The sequence below is a fragment of the Anomaloglossus baeobatrachus genome, chromosome 5 (genome assembly GCF_048569485.1).
Source record: "Anomaloglossus baeobatrachus isolate aAnoBae1 chromosome 5, aAnoBae1.hap1, whole genome shotgun sequence".
NCBI lineage: Eukaryota > Metazoa > Chordata > Amphibia > Anura > Aromobatidae > Anomaloglossus > Anomaloglossus baeobatrachus.
Genome location: NC_134357.1, coordinates 386,185,018 through 386,203,265, shown reverse-complemented (window position 1 = coordinate 386,203,265; position 18,248 = coordinate 386,185,018). Strand labels below are relative to the sequence as shown.

General features: G+C 42.6%; 1 protein-coding gene across 3 annotated transcripts in view; it reads right to left on the bottom strand.

Moving 5' to 3' along the window:
• ARHGAP23 (Rho GTPase activating protein 23) overlaps positions 1-18,248 on the bottom strand; it is a 139,974-nt gene that overhangs the window by 72,829 nt on the left and 48,897 nt on the right. For all 3 annotated transcript variants that reach the window (XM_075350083.1, XM_075350084.1, XM_075350082.1), the window contains exon 2: positions 1,102-1,278. In XM_075350083.1, the coding sequence (XP_075206198.1) occupies positions 1,102-1,278 (177 nt within the window). The remainder of the gene's footprint in view (positions 1-1,101; positions 1,279-18,248) is intronic.

Here is an 18,248-nt window from a genome sequence, read left to right as displayed (position 1 = left end):
AAAAAACACATCAGGTTCTTATTTTGATACACAGCCAAGATAACGTGGTCTGCTGGGGGCTGAAGCCTGTAACCGTATGCTTTATCATGGCTGGGTATCATAATATTGGGGGACTCTAGGCCAAGTTTTTTATTTATTTATTTCTACACCAATCTAGACAAGGACAGAGTGTGTGACTGAAAGCAGTCAGACACGCTGTCAACACAAAATGGGGTGCGTGTGACTGCAACCAGGCGCGAGGCCTGCCGGTGGGCGGGGGAAGCAGTACATATGCATGAAGATAATGAGCGGCCACGGAACCAGTGTACAGCCGCGCAAAGACCAGTAAGTATAAACTGCTTGCTTTATTCTTATTTTCTGTTTTTTTTTTTTCTTTAATTTTCTTTGTTTTATTTATTTTTTAGTTACCAGAGTGGCCGGATCTGCATCATTACCCGGAGTTCCGCGAGAACTCTGGGCCCGTGGTTGGTGCTTGGGTTCTTTTGAACTCCCACGGATCCAGACTATTACAGTCCGGGTCAGCCCATCACTAGCCATCACTTTATGGTCATTCTGGGTCCTCCACTATTGTTGATACAAGTAAAATATATCTTTGTACCGTGTTAGCCAGTAGAGATAAAAAAATTGTTTAAAAGAACTGAAGTCCTCAGTGGTTGATACCTTTTAATGGCTAACTGAAAAGATGGTAATAATTGCAAGCTTTCGAGACTACTCAGGTCTCTTCATCAGGCATGGTGACACAAAATCTGAATAGTCACATATTTATACACAACAGGACATAGAATAGTGCAGTAAAAAAAACAAACAAAAAAAAAAAAAAAAAACAACAACACACTGTTGTTGGACAGAGTCTGTAGTCCAGCAGCCCCTTCATGTTTTTGCTCTATACAGCGACAATTGCCACACCCTCAGGGGTGACAGAAACTGAAGGCGGTCCCATTTTCTGAAATAGAGCTGTGCTACATTACCATTCCCATTATTAGTGTCATTTTTGCAGGAAAAAGATGTAAAAGGGAAAAACTGTTGAAATAGGGCCCTTATTGTCAGGATGAGTCCTATTAATAGATCTAGTATGTCATGTAACTTTAGTTTGGGTTGTACCTGTTGTGAGGCATGTACTGCAGATTCGGGTGGATATACAATAAAATGGCGTAGAGTGAAGCCAAATCCTTGCCGGGTCTTCCTAATAATCAAAGTCCTGGGTCCAACCCATGTAAAGGGCTCTTCAGGAGGTGGGGAGCTGCTGAGTCGACGCCCATCTCGTGGGGCTAAGGGGGCCTGCAAAACAGCACAAGAACAAGATGAGGAGACAACACATTCAGATACGATGTTCCCACCTTCAGGTATTCACATTTTTAATTTCTGTTACACAGAATCCTTATATCTGTACTACCTGCAATTTACAAATAAGACAAGACAGACCTGTGCTGAAACCAAGAAAGTGTGGGCAAAGTATGGACCATGATCCCCACTGCTTATTAGTCACTATTATTTTACACATGGCTACAATTCCTTCAGCGACACCCCCATTCAGAAGAGCAATTCTGGGTGGTTAAAGTGAATCTATCACCAGGTTTTTGCTACCCCATCTGAGAGGAGAGGAGAGAAAGAGAAAGAAAGAAAGAGAAAGAGGGAGAAAGAGCTAAAGAAAGAGAATAAGAAAGAAAGAATAAGTAAGGCCCGTTTCACACGTCAGTGAAAAACACAGACGTTTTTCACTGGCGTGTAAAACACGCACATGTCCCTGCGTGTGCCGAAAATCACGGCACACGTGGGTTGTTTAAGTGCAATCCGGACTCCGTTCTCCGTCGCCCGTGATTGCACTTAGAGATTCACTCACCTGCGCCCGCTCCCGCTGTCCATGGTGCTGATCACTCCCGCGACGCAGAACCCGGCCGGCGGTGACCCCCGCAGCAGCTGCTTCCGGGTCGGCTGTGTCGTGCATCATGAATATGCGCGACAGTAATCAGCCGGCACAGAAGGAGCAGGGAGAACGGGCTGCAGAGGACATCGCTGGACGCTGGGTGAGTTAAAATGTTTTTTATTTTAAAAGGACGTTTTTTTCTGGCACGTGTTTCACGGATCACACCACTGCGTGGTCCATGCAACATCAGTGATGCCAGAAAAAAATGGACATGTCTCCGTGCAGCAATCACGCACACGCGGGTACGCTGCACGGAGACACGTGCAGTGAAAAATCACTGACGTGTGAGCAGACCCATTCATTATAATGTGTCCGCGTATGTCAGTGATTCTGGTACGTTTAAAAAAAAAGCACAAACGTACCAGAATCACTGACGTGTGAAAGGGGCCTAAGAGAAAGAGAGGAGAGTAAGAGAGGAGAGAAAGAAAGTAAGAGAAAGAGAGAAAGAAAGAGAGAAAGAAAGAGAGAAAGAAAGAAAGAAAGAAAGAAAGAAAAAAAGAAAAAGAAAGAAAGAGAAAGAAAGAAAAAGAAAAAGAAAGAAAGGAGAGGCAGAAAGCTGCTAGTCATTGGTAGTGGATTATACAGAACTTATGAACATGGAGGACTACATAGCGGCAGGTTTACTAGTCCTCTAGTGGTAAATTCATTGTTTTATCAGCAGGAAATTAACAAAACTAGAAGCAGCCCAGTAAGTGACACATCACTGGAAACAGAGTCTCTGCCTCTTCATTATGTAGCTCGCAGATTAGGTGGCAAAAGCTGGTGACGGGATTCCCTTTACGAGGTCAGGCCAAGTGACTGCATATTGTCTAATTATGTCATCACTTACTGATTAATGGGGGTCTGACTGCAAGAAACCCTACCCAGACACCATAGAGAGAAATGCATCTCAGCCTCGTTAAACAAGATGGCACTCAACTGCAGTACCTGTAAGAGAAGATGGCGCAGTCCAGGAAAAAATTCTAGCGATCGGTGGAGGTCTAATCAGTTGACTTTCCACGGATCAGCAAGTAATAGAGTATCCTTGTAATACTACATCGCTCCCGCGAATGTAGCAATTTCTTTAATTGTTAATGTCCCTGTCAAAGCAATTTTCTATAGAAACATCACTAAGTCTTGACGTACCTGCCGTTATCGTATCGTCTTGTACCTTTAGGCCAGTGTCGGTTATGCGGCCAATACATGTCACACAAAAGATGCCTGAATATAGTTTCTTGGCTCTGGTCGGCCGATAATACAGGTGTGTGGCACGACCGGATGAATCTGGCTGTTCATTTGTAAGTGAAATACGAATGGCACGAGGTTCCTTTAATTTACTAATAATCTGTATCAACTGATGGTTCAGTCTCACATGTTGGCTAGTGGGATCAATAAAAAATTATTCCAGATATTCTGGCTGGTCATAATCGTAACATCGTAGCACCCTTCTCACGTGGCTATGGTTAAGCCTAGCTGACTTATAGAACTAAAAGGAGCCCAAAACCACCACCACGCCACCAGTCCAATCCGGTTTAAAACCTATTGTCCAAAACTAGGAGTTTATCGGCATCAATGTCATTACAAAGCAAGTCAGGATTTAAAATCAGCATGCCATATTATAATATATATATTTTTATTATTTTTTTTTTAAACAGTGCCACTTAGGGTAATGGTTGTGTCTGGTATTGCAGCTCAACTCTTTTCACTCCACCCATGGGTAAGAGTTTTCAGAAGAATAAAAGAGCAAACTACTTTCTAAATCCTGCACCCCTTTAATTCCTTTCCGTACACACACAATACAGGAGACCACATCTGCATACACTACGCAGGATCTCATCTGTATATACACAGTGAACATAACCTCTAAACCGGTAGGAATCACTGTCGTGTTGGCATCATCGGACGTTCACCTCTTTATTTTATGGGTTATTAGCTCCTTTCCAAACTGATTTACCTCCACCCTGTGGACATATTGTTGGGATGATGACATGATTGGGGGGGCTGGGGTCGTGACAGACAGAGACATCCTGGAAATTAGTCAATTCCACATACAGCTGATCTATATGGGAGGGGGAATGAAAGAGCGAGGGCCCAAAGGACACAGCTGCAAACAATGCCCGACTGGCACAGACATTGAGGGCAGGGAGGGGGAGAGCTCCACTCCAGGCTTTCACCACACCCCTTGTGAATTATGTCACCACACATGGACGCTCTGTCTTGTATGCATTTTAATCATCCTAAAACTCAAAGCTGAAATGCTATCTAGTCTTGTCCATACGGCCCTGTCCCCCGAGATGTGGAGGTCTCAGACAATATGAGCAGTGATCACACCCTCACATCCAGCGCATTTATGAAAGGAGAGCTCGACCTGTCCTATTTATCACATTACATGGGGTGTGGTGTATACAGAGCTTCCTGGGATCCGATACATATAAACTGCTTCATGCTATATAGATGGATTACACAAGACTGCTGGGCCTACAAGGAAACAGCATGCACAAGCTCAGATCCTGGGCTCTGAGGCCATCAATGCCTTCTTCACCCACCCAACCACAGGAAAGCACCTTCATTACTACAGCCCCTGGCACTGTCTATTGTCTTGGTGAATTCATAGTGGTTGGCTCCGCTCCTTCATTGCTCACTTCTGTGCAAGGCATTGTTTCAGTAACAATCTGCAGATCATATTGGCTCGGAGCCGAACATACCCACAGGGCAGCCCCCCTACATCACGCCTGTGCCTCACATCTGACTGTATGTACAATGTCTACACTGGTGTCACTGCCAGCACACTGTACAGTCCTCATATGGGCGAGTTATAATAGGCAGATTCTATGTGTACAGAGACACGCAGTCAGATGCTATACTATAAGGCCTTGTGCGCACTAGGCATTTTTGCTGCGTTTTTAGCGGCGTTTTTTACCGCGTTTTTGCGCTGAAAATGCAGTGACTTTGCTTCCCAGCAATGTCTATGAGTTTTCATTTTTGCTGTCTGAACACAGCGTTTTTTTGTAGCTGCGTTTTTGTGGTGACCACAAAAACGCAGCATGTCAATTATTTCTGCGTTTTTCCCTGCATTTTTCACCCATTGAGTTCAATGAGATGTTCAAAAACGCATATAGCTGCGTTTCTATGACTAAAAACGCAGCTATGAACGCAGTTATAAACGCAAGGGGTGGGCAGTATAGTGACGTGTACAGGAAGAGGATTCCTTCTGTTGGGAAACACAGAAGTGTGAATCCTCCCGGTACCGCCACCGCTGCCTCCACAACCCGCCCGGTGCCATGTCAGCTCCAGTGCGGCGCCATGTCTGGGCGGGAGGTGGAGGCAGCGGCGAAAACAAAAGTAAACAGTAGAAAAAAAATGTCATACTCACCTGTCAGCAGACTTCCGGTGCCATGTCCGGTCCCAGCTCCTCTCCTGGTACCGCCGCTCCTGCTCCGCCTGTGTGCAGTCTCCCCGGGTACGTATGCCTGCAGGACCTGGCGCTGATCACCTAATGCGGTTACCTGACGCGTCAGCTGATCGTAATTCTCGCGGTGTTGCCGGATTTTTAGCGCCCGACTGGCTTAACTTATCAGCTGATCCTGCCGTCAGGAGTCTTCATCAGCTGATTACCGGCAGCTCCTGCAGCGATGGGACAGGATTAGACTCTCATCCGATCGCTAAAGGAGCTGCCGGTAATAAGCACGGACGCACAGCATTTTTAATTTCTCTTAGATTTTGCTGGGGAAGGACTGCAGAAAGATTATCAACAAAAAAACGCACCTTTTCTGCAGCAAAAACCACGGCAAAACCGCAGCAAAAAAACGCAGTGTGCGCACAGGGCCTTATACAGGTAATGAGTTCAAACAGGTACAATGAATACATGTAATGAGTGCAGAGTAGGAGGGCTTCTTAAAGAAAAAGTAAGCCTGTGAGAGCCAGAATTCTTGCTGGTTGATAGGTGATCAAATACACATCATGCAATAAAATGCAAATTAATTATTTTTTAAAAAAAATCACACTGATTTTCTGGATTTTTTTTCTATTCTGTCTGTCACAGTTGAAGTGTACCTACGATAATTACAGACCTCTTCATTCTTGGTTGGTGGGAAAACTTGCAAAATCGGCAATCAACTATTTATTCCCCCCACTGCATAAAAAAAGACCAATGCTACTAAAGAGTTTCAATAATTGGGGACCCCATTTGAGCTTTGGGACTTTAAGTTCCACCACTGACATTCAACGTCACATGGATGTCAGATTGACTGTACTATGACAACACTCATTGCCACAAAGCTCTGTGCCGTCGGTATGAATGCATTAGGACATCACTCACCGTCATACAGCTCTGTGCCATCAGTATAATTGTACTATGACAACACTCATTGTCATACAGCTCTGTGCTGTCAGTATGATTGTACCAAGACAACACTCATTGTCATACAGCTCTGTGCCATCAGTATAATTGTACTATGACAACACTCATTGTCATACAGCTCTGTGCTGTTAGTATGACTGTACTTTGATAACATTCTCCCATCCTTGTACATTAGGTATCTTCTTTCATGTGACTATCTCAACTCTTTAATTCAATTTGTGTGGTTTTTGCAAAAGATATTTCACTGTACATAACAGCATACAACACAAAAATAATGTACATTTCTCAGAGAATATTATAATATGAGGCTTTAAAGAGGCACGTCCAAATCTCCTGACATGTCCGTTTTACTAAGTAATTGTATTTCTGACTAAATTACAATTTTGGAGAATATTTTCTTAAAATTTAATATTTTGCTGTTCCTCTATTATTCCTCCGAGTGGCAAATGGTATGTGAGCCCAGCCTTATAGAGGATAAAAATTAACAACCTCCAGCGACAAATATCGGCTAACTCCCCCTTGATTGAAGGGAGAATTAGAATGATAATATTTCCACAATGGACATGAGAAAGTAAAATCTAAAAGGCTTTCTTCAGTTCTGCAGCCAGTATGTATGGCCAGTTTATCATGCTGAAACTGGTGGAGTCCTCTTCAGCTACAATGCCTTGAAAAAAGTACTCATAGCTCGTGAATTATTCCACATTTCTTCTTCATGTTACACCCATAATCATTAGGACTTTATGTGATATAGCAACATAAAGGAGCAAGGATTTGTGAAGTGTAAAGGACATAATACCCGGTTTTCTAAATATTTTAAAATATAAAGCTGAAAATTGTGACGTGCATTTGTATTCAGCCCTAAGTCTGATAACCCAAATAAAAGCCTGAAAAACCAATTGCCTCCAGAAGTCACATAATTAGAATAAATTACACACAAGTGGACTCAATTGACTCAGTATAACTACAGCTGTTCTGTGAAGGCCTCAGAGGTTTATTTGAGAACATTAGGGAACAACCAGAATCATGAAAACCAAGGAACAAACTAGACAGGTCAAGAATAAAGTTGTGACTCCCTCACACTATTTCACCAATTTATTATCAAAAATGTTCCCATGAAGTTTGCCGTAGTTCAGGTTTTCCAAACGGAGCTCCGGCGGCTGTGAATAGCTGTAAAATACAAGTATTCACAGACGATGGGCAGTGACGACAACTCTCATTAGAGCCGCAGGCTCAATGCTGTGCTCAGCGAGACCCAGCGAAGCTGATAAGAGTTGTCATTACCCGGCGCCTGTCAACAGCTGTATTTTATAGCTATTGTCGCCAGAGCTGTGTTTGGAGAACATTGACTACGACAAACTTTGGTGGAACATTTTTGATAATAAATTGGTGAATGAGGGATAGTGTGGGGGGAGTCTTTAGTTAAGTAAACTATCTTTTCCTTTGTGTTTTTATTAATGACTTAGCCCTTGTACTTGATGCTAGCTGACATAAACCCCTCAAAAAGTATTACCCAGATTGCCACCGCACGAGGGAAATCAGGAAGAAGAAGGCAAAGTGCCACAATTGCCACCTCTACTGTGATGTGCAAATTCTGGGGGGATTGTGAGCAAGTATTTTTAGGCTGGGAAGGGTCAAATAACCATGGGCTTTCCCAGCCTGATGATATCAGCCCCCAGCTGTCTGCTGCTGGAAACTACTAGCCAAGTTAAAGCAACCTGTGGGTCAGAGTCATCTAGGCATGTTCCCCATGCTGTTCCCATTCCATTTGAGCATGGATTCCATCCATTTCAGTGATTTTTCCTGCCTCCCAAGCACTTTTGTTAGGGACTTACGGAAAAATGCTTCAGTTGCCTATTACCTCCATTAAACTTGGTACTCAAGTCAACCACGTCTGACGTGCTATATTCGAGTACCCGAGTATTTTAGTGTTTGCTTATCACTATTCGGGACAAATCTAGGAGAGCCTGACTGCAGAATCAGAATACACAAGGTTTATTTAATGTCTGTTACCATGGACACACATTGGCGCTTTGCTGCTTTAGACTCTGGATGTTGTTAACTCGGTTTATTTTCAAGGTTGCCTATTTTTTCATTTCATGTACATTGGTGCCTATAGTCTTTTACCACATGTCCGTGGGTTGCCCAGGCACTAGAATAGAGCTCAGACTCCATATTTCAGAGCTCTGGCGTGTTTGTGACTGGGGCAGACAGTATGTCACTCGGCTCTGTGGTGTCTCAGTCTGTGCCAGGGACGGCCTCTGTGGCTCAGAAATTCATAGAAAGATTAGATGATTAGGATCTGCACAGCACTGTGTCAGCCGCTGAGGGGATATATTGGGAAAGAAAGCAGCATGCAGCAGGAGATTACTGGAGGTTACACAGGCCACGCACACACCACGGCCGAAGCCAGATATACACAACAGTCACACATTATCTGCACCACAGGAGACTGGTAAATTATAGAAGATGCCTGCAGATGACAGAGGCCTGCAACAAACCACACTCAATTGTAACCTACCCGATATACACACAGGTATTACTGACACACACACAAACCTAAACACCACAACATAAAACAACCCCACCCAAACCAGGAAGACCTTCAAAAATCAAACAGCACTGAGACCCCAAAATGAAAGGGAATGGGTCAAGAGGGTCTTACCAAAACTGTGTACTAGGGGACCTCCGACAGCAACTTAATGGCCCATTAGATTGCCAATACGGTGCCAAAAAATAGTAAGCACCATCAAGAGTTCGTTAGTCAGACATATACAGTGCCTTGAAAAAGTAATTTTCAAGTCTTGCCCCAGATTTTCAATGGGATTTAGGTCTGGACTGTTACTGGGCCATTCACACACATGAATATGCTTTGATCTAAACCATCCATTGTAGCTCTGGCAGTACGTTTACAGTCGTTGACCTGCTGGAAGGTGAACCTAAGCCCAGTCTTAAGTCTCTTGCAGCCTCTAATACTGTAGGTTTTCCTCCAAGTTTGACCTATATTTAGTTCCATCCATCTGCTTATCAACTCTGACCAACTTCTCTGTCCCTGCTGAAGAAAAGCCTCCCCACAGCATGATAACGCCACCACCATGACTGACGGTGGGAATGGTGATTTCAGGGTGATTAGCAGTGTTCATTTCCCATCAATCATAGCGTTTTGAATTTAACCCCAAAAGTTCTCTTTTAGTCTCATCTTACCAGAGCACTTTCTTCCACATGCTAACTGTAGGCCCTACACGGCTTTTTACAAACTACAAACGAGACTTCTTATGCCTTGCCTTCTAAAATGACTTACTACTTTCCACTCAGGCCATATTTACGTAGCATACAACTAATAGTAGTCCTGTGTAGAGCTTCTCCCACCTGAGCGGTGACTCTCTGCAGCTCTTCCAGAGTCACCTTAGGCCTCTTGGCTGCTTCTCTAATTAGTGCTCTCCTTTCTTGGCATGTGAGTTTAGATGGATGGCCAGGTTTTAGTAGGTTTGCAGTTTTGCCATACTCTTTCCATTTTTGGATCTTGGACTGAACAGTGCTCCATGAGATGTTCAGACCTTAGGCCATTGTTATTTAAAAAAAAAAAAAAAAAAAATATTAATAAACATAACTTGGCTTTACTCTTCCTGACATCTTCATCCCTGACCTGTCAGGTTTGTTCCTCAGTTTTCATGATGTTATTTGTTCCCTAATGTTCTCAAATAAACCTCTGAGGCCTTCACAGAACAGCTGTAGTTATACTGAGAATAAATTACACACTGGTAGACTCTATTTACTAATTAGGTGATTTCTGGAGGCAATTGGTCACTCAGGATTTTATATGAGGTTAAACTACAGGGGGCTTAATACAAAATGTCACAATTTTCAGATTTACAGTTTTTAAAAAATATTCAGAAATCATTGTATCATTTCCTTTACACTTCAAAAATACTTGTTACTTAGTGTTGGTATATCCTAATAAAATACATTCAAGTTTGTGGGTGTAATATGAAAAAATATGGAAAAGTTCACAAAGTATGAATACTTTTTCAAGACAGTGTATATTAGGATTAATGATGCCAAAACCTGTTGATTTTGATGGTACTGGCCAACAATCAAATTCGTATTATGGACCACTGTCAAATGAAGTTGGAGAACAAAAAAATTGGGCATGTTGAATTTCAGCATCCCAACCTTTTATTTTTAAATAAGATAAGCCACGGTGTTCATGTATAAGGAGAGGAAGTGTTCAGAGATAAAACTGCTACCTAATGTGTATGGCCAGCAGTGGCATAACTACAGTTCAATAGGCCCCGATGCAAAATTTGGACCTGGGTGCCCCCTCCAGCTTTCCTATGTTCTGCTATACATCTTTCCTTCAGTATCTGGCTTTTCCATGCTCTGCTATACATCTTTCCCTCAGCACCCAGCTCTCTCATGCTCTGCTATACATCTTTCCCTCAGCACCCAGCTTTCTCATGCTCTGCTATACATCTTTCCCTCAGCACCCAGCTCTCTCATGCTCTGCTATACATCTTTCCCTCAGCACCCAGCTTTCTCATGCTCTGCTATACATCTTTCCCTCAGCACCCAGCTCTCTCATGCTCTGCTATATATTTTTCCTCCAGCACACTGCTTTCCCATGCTCTGCTATACATCGTTACCTCAGCACCCAGCTTTCCCGTGATATCAGAGCATGGGACAGCTGGATGCTGAAAGATGTATAGCAGAGCATGGGAAAGCTGGGTGCCGAGGGAAAGAGCTTCTTTTCCTCAGCAACCTGCTTTCCCATCACATGCTTGTATCTTTGTCCCCCATTCTGGCATTCCATGGCCCCCATCCTGGTATTACATGATCCCATTCTGGTATTATATGGCCACATCCTGGTACATATGATCCTCATCACGCCGCACACAGTAAAAAAAAAAAACAAAAAAAAAACCAAAATTATACTCACCTTCCTTCGGCTCCCCCAGTGTCCTCCTATGATGTTGGCAACTGACTTGAGCATGTAAGCGGTGCAGCACATGACATCACTGCCAGGAACGCCCACTTATACCTGCATCAGCTTCTGGCATATTCACTGCTCCCCATGCCCGGGATTATGGGCATGGAGCGCAGTGACTAATCATTCTCTTTAATACGGTACCAGCACATGAACGCCCAGCCACTGCAGGAAGCCAGCGGCTGGGTGATCAGGTCTGCTGCTATTGAAAACGTACAGTACAGACCAAACGTTTGGACACACCTTCTCATTCAAAGAGTGTTCTTTATTTTCAGGACTCTGAAAATTGAAGATTCACATTGAAGGCATCAAAACTATGAATTAACACATGTGGAATGGAATACATAACAAAAAATTGTGAAACAACTGAAAATATATGTCTTATATTCTAGGTTCTTCAAAGTAGCCACCTTTTGCTTTGATTACTACTTTGCACACTCTTGGCATTCTCTTGAGGAGCTTCAAGAGGTAGTCACCGGAAATGGTTTTCCAACAGTCTTGAAGGAGTTCCCAGAGATGCTTCGCACTTGTTGGCCCTTTTGCCTTCACTCTGCGGTCCAGCTCACCCCAAACCATCTCGATTGGGTTCAGGTCTGGTGACTGTGGAGGCCAGGTCATCTGGTGTAGCACCTCATCACTCTCCTTCTTAGTCAAATAGCCCTTACACAGCCTGGAGGTGTGTTCGGGGTCATTGTCCTGTTAAAAAATAAATGGTGGTCCAACTAAAACGCAAACCGGATGGAATAGCATGCCGCTGCAAGATGCTGTGGTAGCATGCTTGTTCTGTATGCCTTCAATTTTGAATAAATCCCCAACAGTGTCTCCAGCAAAGCACCGACACACCATCACACCTCCTCCTCCATGCTTCAGGGTGGGAACCAGGCATGTAGAGTCCATCCGTTCACCTTTTCTACAAAGACACGGTGGTTGGATCCATAGATCTCAAATTTGGACTCATCAGACCAAAGCACAGATTTCTACTGGTCTAATGTCCATTCCTTGTGTTCTTTAGCCCAAACAAGTCTCTTCTGCTTGTTGTCTGTCCTTAGCAGTGGTTTCCTAGCAGCTATTTTACCATGAAGGCCTGCTGCACAGTCTCCTCTTAACAATTGTTCTAGAGATGAGAAGATGTGTCCAAATTTTGGTCTGTACTGTATATTCACTGCTCCCCGCACCCATAATACCACCCACCTCGCCGCACCGGCTTCAGTACAAAGAGGTGGGTGGGATACTGAATATGCATTTTCTTAAGCAGTGGATACACAGATAGCCCCAGAGCCGGTTGCTGCCTCCTTTGACCCTGCGCCACAGCAGTTTGCAGTGCAGGGACCCGACGTGTCTCGGTGCTGCAATGCATTTCAGCTGGATATGCGCCCTTGGATGCCCTGACAGTTTTGGATGTAGATTAGTAGGCATGAGTGAGAAAATATGCAAGATGAGATGAATGTTAAGAGCTATATCTGTGCCTCAACACTACTTAAGCCGGTGTCACACTAGCATAAAGTATCTGATGCAATATGCTAACATCACTCAGCTCAGACACTACTGTGAGCGTGTGCCGAGTGTCATTCACTGTGATCAGATTCTCTCACATGCGAGAATCAGAGCACAGGTGAGGAGATGGAAAGATTAATCTCTTCATCTTCTCCATTGCCTGTCTCTGTTGTCATCAGAGTGCAGTCTGATGTTTCACAAGCACCCATAGACTTGTATGGGTGCGAGTGATCCGAGGCATGCTGCGACTTTTTTCCTCCGTCTGATTAGAGCTGAGGAAGAACTCACAGATCTGACCGGATATTGAGGGTGGCTGAGCATGAGCAGTTCTCTCCATTCACTACAATATGTTTTCAGAACATTCTAGATAGCAAAACCTCCATCACTGATTGATTTATATTACACAAAGAAATGTGTTATTCTTCCTGTCAAAATGATGGTCACTATGGTGTAATCTGACAGACCTAATGATACATGAATGGGTAGGGTAAACTAGCTTTCATTAGTGAGTCTATGAATATTTTTTTTTCTTTCGGGGGGGGGGGGACTATTGATAGTTGAACTAGATGAGTCAATGCCTAACATCTTACCCTCTTGGCTCGGTTAATAGTCGTAACCATGTTACAGGGCTCATCAAATGGTCATACTATGTCCAATATGGTAGCCACCGCTAACAGGTGGCACTAGTGAGAATTCTCTCCTCCTATGACAGAAAATCAGAAAATATGATGGGAATGAACCCAGCCATGATGTCAACTAGTATATCAGCAGATGAAACATATTGAAGTCTACAGGACAGCCCCCGTCCATTTCACATCTGTACCCTAAAGGCAGGTAACCCTGCGAGACATAAAAATGATTGCACAGAGCAACGATATCAGCCAAGTAGTCTGCAGAAAGAAATAGCAGAAAACTAACTGGTAGCTAATGACCCCACTGCCATGTTTACATCTATGACCTCCCCAGTATAATGTACATGTAGAAACCTATATGGAGACAGACTGAACACACCATAGCTTACTAATGCTAACATTTACAGAACGGTCTCGGAGCTAGACAGATAAAGGCAATATTATGTCTGCCGTAAAGCAGCATATAATCACAACTTACTATGGGACGAGTAAACTGGAATTTCAAGGCTAATCAAGAGAGTAATGCATCCTCCTCAGGCAGAGACGTGATCAGCTGCCATCAGGAGACCCGGCTACAAGGATTCAATCAGCCTCCAGATCAATATATTATCAGAACGATGAAATGGACGTATTCTGCATTGAAGGACTTTCTTCGTAGAGGCTCAATGCTATGGCTAAGATCAGTGGGTCAGTTTATAGGCGAATATACACCTGAACGAGGTGTAAGCCAACAGGTCTCTGCTGCCCCCATCCACACCCCCTTCTCAATTTTGTCATTGTGAATCTCCAGAAAATATAAAGCACAGTGCAGCTTGCGCTCAAGGGCAGAGTATAATCTGTGCAGGATTACAAAATACAGTGAACATTATAATCCCCTCTAGACTGATGTATACTGATTGGATCGGCGCCAAGTCTATACCTGACAGTTCGCCATGAATCGCACCCCCATCAATTCAGATTCTCCTTGAGTAGTACACAGTGGGGGAGCGAAAGGAAAGGAGGTGAACTGGCCGCTGTGACGTTTCTGGCTCAAATGTGGAAAAATCTAATAGATCCTTTTTATTCGACACAAGGTAAGTGGTAGATGTTTGCGCTCTATGTATTGTCTGGAATTGCTCATTTTCAGATCAGCTCCTTATAAACCCTGTGTATGAATATACCCAGCTCATGTCCTTCTTACCGTCCGCCGCTATAGAAATCCATCACATTGGTACTTTAATGTGGTTTCCAGACCAAGCATGGCCGAAATTCTCCAGCTAATGAAAAACAAAAGTCAAACGCAGAAGAAATGTGAAGTTTCTCAATTCTCAGCAGAGTTGGAGAACATTCTAGTACAGATCTGAGCACATTGTGAAACCTCCCAAATGTTACAAGTTTATTACCGGCATGTGTGGCTAATAGCCAAGGTCACCTCATAGGAACAGAGATACCAGGATGGGCACAAAGAAAACATGACTGACTGATATTTTTAAAAGAAAAGAAACCTCCTTGGTTTTAGGGGGTTATGGTAGAGAAACATCAGAAGGTAGTATGTATGAGGGTCTCTTAGCTAGATTGCATCCATATGTATCAAAGTAAGATCAAAGACAGGGATTGTGAATGAGAACTTAAGAGATACCCAATTCAGGATCATGCATAGAGCTATCTATAGATTTAATATACTGAATGCAAGACATCCAGATAAGATGATGAGTTGTCCAAATTGTGGTACGGGAAAAACAGATCTATATCATGGGATATGGCAGTGCGAAAGGATTGAAAGATTTTGGAAACAAGTCCAAGGGGTAGTGAGGAAAATCTGGAATAGAAATGTAGAGTTGGATCCAATGGTCTGGTTATTTCACTATCAGCATCGGGAGGAGGGAGAGAAAGGGGGAGACAAGTTACCGAATCTTTTCCATGATATAGCAATGATAAGTAAAAGGGCTATTCTTCAGAAGTGGCTGGTGAAGGAAATACCAACAAAAGAACTTGTTAATCAATTGAAAAGAACGCTCATGTTGGAGAAGGTGATGGTGGAGAGGTGTAAAGAAAGGATGACCGCAACATTTTTCAGTAAATGGAGAAAGTTCATAAGCGTTATATGTTCTAGAGAAGAAATAATACAAATAATGTCCACATTTGTGTCTACGGAATGGTACATGAAGGAAGACCTGTCAGGGTCCCTGTGCGAGCTGAAAGTATAGTTGGCCAAATTCTGGGTTGTGTCGCATGGAGAGGGGAGGGGGGAATGGGAGGGATAGTGTTTACAAGTAATGTTTGTAACAAGTTATCAAGGAATGCTGAAGGGGGGTAGCGGAGACTGAATAATGGAAATATACATTGACGAAGAAGGGGAAGGAGCAAATTTGATGACCGTGACAAATATTTGATCGATAAATTGTAGAGACTATGTTATTTGATATTTTGATTTGTTGACCCTTATTTTCTTCATTCTGTACCCTTTTTTACCATTACAAGAAAAGAAATAAAAATTTGGTTTAAAAAAAAAAAATCAAAGACAGGAAAAGGTGGGGGGACGCGAGCTCTTCATTTGCCATGAAAGGACCCACACCAATGTCATCACGTGAAATAAACAGAACCAAACCAACCAATGGGGTTAATATTAAAATTATGTTTGATTGTTGGACACAGTACAGAAATAACGGGATATTAGGATCCAAATCTTTTTAGCAACACATATTGACTGTTACACAGTTTCATGTCCCCTACGTCCAGTCTAGTATCTAGACATCCATACTTTCCCTCCTAAATGCAAGCCCATAATGGGGCCTATAAACTTGACCACCAAACTATTGCTCACAAGATACTGGAAATCCCCTCCATGTCGGTCTATAGTGATCTCTTTGGATGCCACTTACACCTATGAGGAGCTCAACTCTTGTAGTGTTTTTGGGAACCTTGGTTCACCGATTCTGCTTCACGCTCAGATCCTACACAAGTACACTAACTATATGGATTGCTTATTTTCTGTAATAAAACCTACAAGTCTATAACATTTCTTCGCCCCATTTACAATCTGAAGTTGCTGCTACTCAAAAACGCATTTTGATTTACTTTCCCCTATGGAGAGGTGTTTTGTCTTGTTACCTTCGGGGGTTAATGTTTAACTTGTATTTTACAGAAAACCTAATAAAAAGCTATTGAAAAGAAAATGATGCTTGATTGACAATTCTAAACGATGCCCATACACATTGGTTGGAAGATGGCCAAAAAACATTGTATGGGGGTCTCCTTACTCTCCCCCGACAAATGATGGAGAAAGAACAAAAAAAGGATTGAGCCTCCTGAATTTAGCACCTGATACCAATTGTTTACAGGTTTATTTGCCCCTAACGGCCACCATACACATTAGATTAAAGTCAGCTGAACTCGCCACTTTTGGCAGGACTGGCTAATCATGTGAATAGGCGGCCTTCTGATTATTCTCCAATAGATGAGGGGTATTTCAACACCCGTTGATTTATGTTTTCAAAGGGGATAAGTCGCTGCCAGAACTGGATGTCAGCGCTTTCTCCTCCATGCCATTGGAAATACATGAATGCTCAGCCAAGCACTAATGTGTCAGGGAGTTTGGAGGTATAGCCGTCTACCCATCAAAATCATGGCAAAACTACTATCAGGTGTACAGTGGATATAAAAAATGAAAAACATTCTACACACCCCTGTTAAAATGACAGATATTTTTCATGAAAAAAAGTAATAAGAATAATTTCAGAACTCTTTCTACCTTTAATTTCACCCATATGCTGCGTGAACACCCTCTTATAATTGTAGATGTGGTTGTGTTCAGAATTAGCCAGTCACATTTACACTCGTCCTATAGTAGGCAGTACACAGCTGCCATCATTCAGTGATTCTGATTAACTTCATGTGAATTTTAGCTGTTCTTGGAGGATTTTCAAACATTTCCTAGTTGCATTTTACAGTATGGTCTGTAAACCGCTTACTACACAGCAAAGGGATCTCATTTTTGAAAATTCAGTCCCGAAATTTCCAAGGCATTAGATATACCATGGGACATGTGAATATGGTCATCAAGTAGCTTACATTTGGCACAATAGTGACATTACCTAGAACTAGACATCCCTTAAAAGCTGATGAAAACATAAGAAAATTGGTACAGTAGAATGCCAACAGGCATACAGCAACATTAAAGGAGCTGCAGGAATTTATGGCAAGTGGTTGTGGTGTATAACATGTGATAATCTCCTATATTCTTCATATGTCTGGCCTATGGTTGTGTGTGGCTACATTATGCTTTGGGTCTTTTTTTTTTTTCAGCAGCTTGAACTGGGGCTTTAGTCATTGTGGAAGGAATTATAAACAATTACAAATCAGTTAATTTTGCATCAAAACCTTCAGGCATCTGCTAAAAAGCTAAAAGATTAAGAAGAACTGCAGCCCAACAACTCCAAGAAAACTTCCAAATCAACAAAAGAACGGCTTCTTCAAAAGATGGAGGATTTGGAATGTCCCAGCAAGAGACCAGAACGGAATCAAGCAGAAAGTCTGTGGTTGACCTGAAGGGGGCAGTACACAGAAGATGCCTTCACAATTTAATAGATTTGGAGCCACTACAGAGAAGAGAGGACGAATTGTCAATTCTAGATGTGTCCTGCCGAAAGACTCCTACCCCAAAACACTGAATGGCTTGAATGTGGTCATAAATTGACATCAGCTAAGTATTACTTTAAGGGCGTGCATATTTATGTAGCCACCTTATTTTAGTTATTCATTTTTCTTTTTCCGCCAAAAAAGAATTGTTTTTCAACTGAACTGCAGAGATTGTGGGCAACATCAAAAAGTAGAAATATTCTGAAATATTTCTTTTTGGTATGATTTTTCTACGTGTCAAAAAATCTAGCATTATAAATA